The sequence below is a fragment of the Helobdella robusta genome (genome assembly GCF_000326865.2).
Source record: "Helobdella robusta unplaced genomic scaffold HELROscaffold_39, whole genome shotgun sequence".
Taxonomy (NCBI): Eukaryota; Metazoa; Annelida; class Clitellata; order Rhynchobdellida; family Glossiphoniidae; genus Helobdella; species Helobdella robusta.
Window position 1 is genome coordinate 155,877 of NW_008704865.1, and position 7,515 is coordinate 163,391.

General features: G+C 36.2%; 1 protein-coding gene across 1 annotated transcript; it reads right to left on the reverse strand.

Annotated features, from left to right (window-relative positions):
- Positions 1-804: 804 nt before the first annotated feature.
- On the reverse strand, positions 805-5,168 carry HELRODRAFT_113633 (hypothetical protein; the record flags this gene model as incomplete). The annotated part of the gene is made up of 9 exons (XM_009024040.1): positions 805-1,036; positions 1,214-1,392; positions 1,644-1,723; positions 2,028-2,190; positions 2,398-2,600; positions 2,996-3,081; positions 3,688-3,786; positions 4,259-4,360; positions 4,750-5,168. 9 exons carry the CDS (start codon positions 5,166-5,168, stop codon positions 805-807), a joined length of 1,563 nt encoding a protein of 520 aa, XP_009022288.1.
- Between the last annotated feature and the right edge of the window lie 2,347 nt (positions 5,169-7,515).

The window sequence follows — 7,515 nt, forward strand, 5'->3', positions numbered from 1 at the left end:
ATTATCGAACAAACAGCCAGCCAGCCAGCCAGCCAGCCAACCAACCAACCAACCAACCAACGAGGCCTACCTGGCTGGCATCATTGAAGCCTTCAATGAGAAGAGAATGTAGGAGCGCCAGTTCCCTGCTCTGATCAACAACCACAGTTGGTGTGGCGCCAACATTGCAGCAGGCTGTGCCACACTCGTCGTCTGATTTCTGACGTGTCCATTGTTTGTTTGTTTACGATGACGTAAATTTAAAGTGTAACGATATTTAAAGTGTAACGATAAAACATTTTGAAGTATATTCTTCCTCTATTCATAATCCTGCTAAATTATTTATTCACTTATCTCTTCACGGCATTCGTTTAATTGTTATGGCTATAATGTAATTATCATTAGAATCAAAATTTCATCCCTCCCAACTTTACCATCACATTCATTTTATCCTCATCAGCATCATTAATATAGCAATCGTCACCATCTAACCGAAATATCATCCAGATAGTTCTCCATATTTTCAATCTCTGCTGACACAAATTCATTCATGAAGTTCATGAACAGTTCTTTGGCACCGAAGCTGAAAACAGGTATTGGTGGATGTGATGTGTGTGACGAGTGGGAATGATGAAGTGAGTGGCATGTGCTCATTTGAACACTCCATAAAACATTCAAAATTATCTTTATTCAATGTTAATTTACTTTGAAAATTTTCAATATAACAAGGCGCCACTAGATCCTAATCGTCATAATAGACAAGCAAGCTAGCCATTCGACTAATACAGCGTAATGCATCAAGCAACCTAGCACACTCGTCACCAACTAGGTCAAGTTAGCCAGATTCTGAATAGTTTTTGCGATCAGCGTCAAATTGCGGACACCCCTGTCACACGGAAACTCCTGAACTATGCCGAAAAGACTTGGCGACAGAATGGCGGGACAGAAGAATCTGAGAAAGATGCAGGAGCTGATGATTTGGTGGCACATGGATCTGTGTCCATCTGCCTTCTTCTGACAACATTCACGGATCATGTGGAAGAGGCGCTTCAGTTCTCTAATGTTTAATAAAGAAAACATTCCGTCAACAAATACTACCAGTACTGAACGAAATAAGATGAAATAAAACCACGAATAAGTAACTCAAATTGATGAGACAACAAAGTCATTTAACGCATAAGTCATTAACACATGGGGTCAAACGCAAAAAGAGGTCAAACAAAAAGAGACAGACCTAGGAAAATTAGGCCTCGAGTTGATGATCTTGTTCCAGACGAGTGTGCACTTCTCAGTAAGGTTGGATCTGTTGGTGTTGAGGGTGGTCTGGTTGGCCACCTTGTTGTTGTCCACCTCGCAATCAACACCTGACTCGATGACTGTTTGCAAGACATCGCGCAGTGTCGCCACCAGGTACTGTAAAACAATGGTGCTGCAATGTTATTAATCTGCCAACAATACATTCATTTATACAACAGTCAGCCAACGAACCAAGAAAACTTTAAACTAATCCTTCCAACTCAACTTAACTGCAACGTTCCATTTGGACGAGAACGATTGTTTTCATATCAATCAAGTCTTTAAACTGTCCATTCAAAAATTAAAGTCCAGCAAACCGGTCAGCTAAACACGAACGCATTAATGAAAGCTGACTACAAGCTAACAACCTTCTGTCCGACGAGCTTCATGTACGATTCGACAGCTTTTGTTGCAATGCTGTTGCCTCGCAGAGCCAGGGCATTGTTCTCTGACATTCGTGGGAGGTGTTCAAAATTAATTAGTATTTATAAACAAATAACTCACCAGAACAAAAATTCCGAAGATAACAAAAATGAATAGCATAAGAAAGGATGATGAAATAGAGATAACAAAAGAGGAATGTTTTCTTCACCACGAACGACAACAGTAAGAAGAGTAACTAGTAAAAATATAAAAAACTGAATACTACAAAATTAGTAATATTAAAATTAATAGCTAGTAACAAAAACCACAAAAAATATCATTATAGTAATTATAATAGCAAACTGAAAGTATATGAAAGACTATAAGACCTAATTTATCAACTTCATTCATGACAATGTTGCACAGAAAGTCCACAACATTCCCAGAACAGTGCAGCGTTGAGGCCAAACTCGTAGCCACACCCTCCTTCGTCTTCACACCAATCACAGGCTCCAGTAACTCAATAAGTGATGTGTAGTCAGTCTGTAGAAACTGCAGGCCACGTGACGTGATGATGACGTGATGGTGATGTGATGTTAAAATGTTAACATGATGCTAATATTAACTTGCTATGAAGTTTAACTTCAAATTTTTTAAATTATTTTCAAGTCAATAATAAAATTAATGTCAAGATATTTATTCTCAATATCTTCAATTATCATTAGCCAATAAACAATTAATAAACAAGTAGTAACGAACTCTGAGTAGTGAGTCGTAATAGACCAGTGGCAAAATATCAACCGACTGATACCTACCCTTCACCCTCACCCCGACACCTTCGACCTTAACTCTGCTCTTATTGGACGACGAGGAGGAAGATGATGACGACGGTGATGTGACGTCATACCACTTTTCACTCAGTGGTTTGTTTTTTATTACGTCGGCAGAGATGGTTATGCAGCCTGGTAGAAAATTATGGTTAGGGTTAGGGTTAATAAAATGTTTATAAAATAGGGTTAATAAAATAATTAATAAAATATACAATAACAATTATGATATTAATGAAGACAAATTTAAGTTAATTGAAGAGACATTCATATTGACAACGACGATGACGAAGAACATGGCTTCACAAAACGGTAAAAGATCTCTGCAATAAAACAGATGGTGGCCTTGATTCATTGTGTATTTGAACCAAGTTACCTCTTAACTCTTTGTTAAGATAGCAACGCGTCCGATTTTTTCAATATTTGAGCCACCTCAATAACTGATTAATGAATTATAATGATAGAAATGGTGATGAAGGGAATGGTAAAAATGAGTGACAATGACGTCATTAAGACGAACGAAATCTAACCAATGAGGAATGATTTGTCGCGCTTTCGTTTCTTCTCCACTTCTTTGAATAGATGTATTGAGATCATCTGCACATCTGCCAGTTCACTGTCGTTAGTGATGACGTCATCATTAGTAGCGATACGGTAGTTAGTGATGACGTGGCAACGATGGATGTGGAGGCATTGTAGCGAACATGGTAATAATGATAAAAAAAAATGAAGATTGAAAAATGATTCGAAATTACATTAGGAATGCAATGGAGAAAATGAGGATGGCATCAAAAATGATAACGGCAAAATAAATAACCGAAGAAAGATGTAAGAAAATGACAAAAACGTAATTAGAAAAACAAAACTCATCTAGACATTCTTCACCAAACATGAATGGCGACAGGCAACATACAAAAGAAAATTTTCCATCATATTAAAATAATAATAACACCTGTAAACATGACCCAATTCATATATCTTTCCTCAAGTAATTAAGCATAATATTATAGACATCCAAACCAAAGAATAACACGAACAACCAACGCAAACTCTAAATAAGCTTCGAAGTTTACTTTTAAAATCATACCTTTCACTAAAACATACCACAACAGAACGAAGACACCCTTTAAAACACACCCCCCTAAACATCTAGCAACATAAACCACCCCCACAAAACAAACCAACCCCAGTCCCAGCATACAAAATACAGTTCAAAACTAACGAGAATTGAAATTGCTCTCCCCAAAAAACATGCTCCAGCATCTGCTTGGAAGAGGTACGTGCATAGAGAACGTCATCCAAGTACAGCTTGCAGTAGTACCTAGTTTGTGTTGTGTAGTATTACATCTGAAAGATGTGTGTGTCTGTATGGTTAGAGTTGTTGATGATGGAATGTTATGATGCAGCACAAAAGTTATTAATTACAATGAGGAAGTATGAACGCGGTAAAATACATTGAATGAACCCACAACAATAAAGAGGAATAAATATTTATCCTTTAGCAGCATATAGAAAACAAATAGATTATTAAACAGATGTATTGTATGTGCATCAAACAAAAGGATGATCATCAGCGTCAGTAGGTGGACAGACATCAAAATATAATTGACGATGGTGGGAAGCTGATCAGAATAAAATAAGGTGTGTCCATTCAATAAAGCAATCTAATGTTCATTCAATCATTTATTTCATGTCGTTTTATAATTTTAATGGTGAAGAAATAAACCAAAAGATTAAAAATATAATTAAAGTATTTATTGTATGATAATAGATAATATAGTTAACTGACTGACCGTTTCTTGTGCAAGAGGTTCTTGGACTCAACAATTGATATGGACAGGCAGTTGTCAGTTCTGAATGTATTGTTTCTGCATGCATTGATGCAATCTCTTAGCCTGCGAATGTAAATTTATATATGCAAGAGAACAGTTGGAAAATAGTGAATATTTAATTGTTTTTTTACTTACGTTTAAAACGTATGAAACGAGACCAAATAATCTTTTTAAATTTTAATCTAAAATCAATTGTGAAAACAACTGACTAACCAATCTACCGACCAATCAATAGACTGACCAACCAACTAGCCAATCAACTATCTAACCAACCAACCAACGAACTGACCCACCGATCAATCTTTGAAACAACCAACAACCAACCAATTAACCAACCAATTAACCGACCAATTAACCAACCAATTAACCAGCCAATTAACCAACCAACCAGCCAACCAACCAACCAATCAACCAACCAATCAATCAATTATCCAACCAACCAACCACCGGACCTTGAAATCCACTTGTGCATGGAGTCCTCACTATCACATCTGAAGTATTTGAAATTGTAGCCAGCATTTGAAGTTACAAACATGCAAGAATCTTCACCCAACGTTGTCGTTATCACATGTTGCTGCTGCTGAGATTGAAGTTTTTGATTTCTACTGGAGCTGGAATCACGTTTATTATGATGGTGGTGGTGATAGAGTTGATGTTGCTGAAGAGCAGTGGATGAAGATTCAGCAGCGACTGCATTGTCGTTTTGAAGCTCCTGCTGCTGGCGCAGTTTCGGTATTCGAATGACGAAGCATGGCTTGTCCGCAACGATGCTCGGATGGATCGGGTAGACGCACAAGCCAGGTATGGACAGATCGAAGAAGTCGTGAGATATGGAGGAAGTGGAGAGGAGTGCTTCGTGGGAGTGCGACATTCGCATGCAGCCTGATGACCTCTCACTGCACGTGAATGTTTGTGTCATGTGTGTGTGTGTGTGTGTGTGTGTGTGTGTGTGTGTGTGTATTCATATGTACATCAATAACTCACAAATTAGTAATCGTTTTTGAATATATTGCTACTAGAAAAACAACTTAATTTACAGACATTTTGTTTGTTCATTATTTTGTTTAAAAAAATTAATTATAAAAGAAATTATTAATAATTAATAGTGTCAAGAGAAAATAATACTGAAGCGAATAAATTAAATGAACCATGCAAATAAGTAACGAATAAGTAACGAAAATTAATCTGGCAAAAAACAGAATGAAAGAAAAGTAAGAGAAGAAAATTAGGTCACACAGATCCAAAAGAGCAAAACGTGAAGGTAGGTGTAGAGTTGAAAATGAATATTCTCATTTGTCATCGTCATCGTCATGCTCATCATCATCATTTTCTTCTTCTTCACCATCAATGTGTTTTAACCACGGTTGTCATTACTCAACACTATCGCTAGCTAGCAACAAAAGTATGGTATCCTTGGTACAATACTATCTGTTTTCACTATGAATCAAAACATCAACATCACCATCACAGCCATCATCATCATCATCCTAATCTTTTCAAAATTGTGTATTATTCATAGTCATCACAATCATCACCATCACCATCATCATTAGCACCATCATCATCATCATTTTGATGGTTTACATGAGGAAAACATGCCACATATTCATTCAATCCTCATTCCATCACTATGAAGTCAGTCGTGTGTGTGTGTGTGTGTGTGTGTGTGTGTGTGGTATAAATATATGTAGGTAAATATGTTGGCGTAAATGAAGGCATACAAGAATGTAACCATACAAAAACATGCCAAATGTAAACGTACACATAATAATAAAATCTTAAAATGCTATGTTCACGCAGAAAACACAAACCTACATACAAAACATCAGTCAATACTACAGGCACAAACACAAACATATTCATACACTCATTATTAATGTTACAAGCGCACGGACAGGGCAATATGTATTACATTACACACAAAGACCGAACGTAAAAATACCAAGCATGTACAACTACATAGAGAAAGAGCAGCACATAACAGTGCATCACCTATGGCGTTTAAGTTATCCTCTGTACATACAGCCGCGTTGTACGCTCGCGTATGCCTATTGGTGTGCACTCATCCGTGTCTTCGCTAAAGTACACATACATACGCAACATCATGTAAAAAGGTCATCACGGTAAATAAAACATGTTATAAACAAACACATACAGAGGAGTACAAACCAATACAGCATAAGCATGAAAATACGAACAAGAACACGCGCGCATATAAATTATTGCCATTTCAGCAGTTTTGGTTTGTTTATGATTTAGTTACTCTATTTTTATCTCGTCGTCGTTTATAACATTAATGAACCAACCAAACAAACAAAAACATGATACATTGAAAATGACAATCGAAAAAAACTCCCTCTGCATAAGATAACAAAAATGTACAGAAACGTATTCCACAACAATTTATTCTAGTCAAACAATTTGTAGGACAAGGACAGAAATAATGTACGAAATACAATAAAACTAAACTAGAAACAAATAAAAGCTGAAAAGGCAGATATATTTCTCAATAAATAATGTATACATCTTTCAGTCAGCACTTGAAACCCCAGTTACATGATATTCACTGCTTCAACTCAATCATACAGCAAATAAAAAGAGAAAGAAAAATAAAGATAAAAAGAAAGAGAGAGAGAGAGAGAGAGAGAGAGAGAGAGAGAGAGAGAGAGAGAGAGAGAGAAGAGAAAAAAGCAATAGGAAGAAAAATTAGAAAGAGTTTCTTTATTAAAAAGTTTATCTATTCATTGATATAATATCAGCATTAGTCATTTTGTTCTGGAATGCATATGCATGCATAGACATACACATACATCTTACAGGTCATCATCATCATCATTATCATCTGCGCCTTCTCCTTCATAACCTTATTCACTTTTTTCATCAGAACTTTAACATCACCAACATCGTCATCAACATCACCACCATCATCGTCATCATCATCACCATCACCGGCATGAACAATTTGGAGTGTTATAAAGTTAGTAGTATATCACATCAGGAATCCTTTTCACTGTAACGTATGCACACTCACTAAAGTGAATAATCACACAAACACACACACACAGACACACACATACATCTGTATTGTTTATAAATAGTCACACTGACACAAAAAAACAGACAAACACACACACTGAAAATATATATGCACGGATAAATATTTCACTAATCTAATTATATATTGTTTTTAAATTTTATTGTTGCTGACAATATTGATG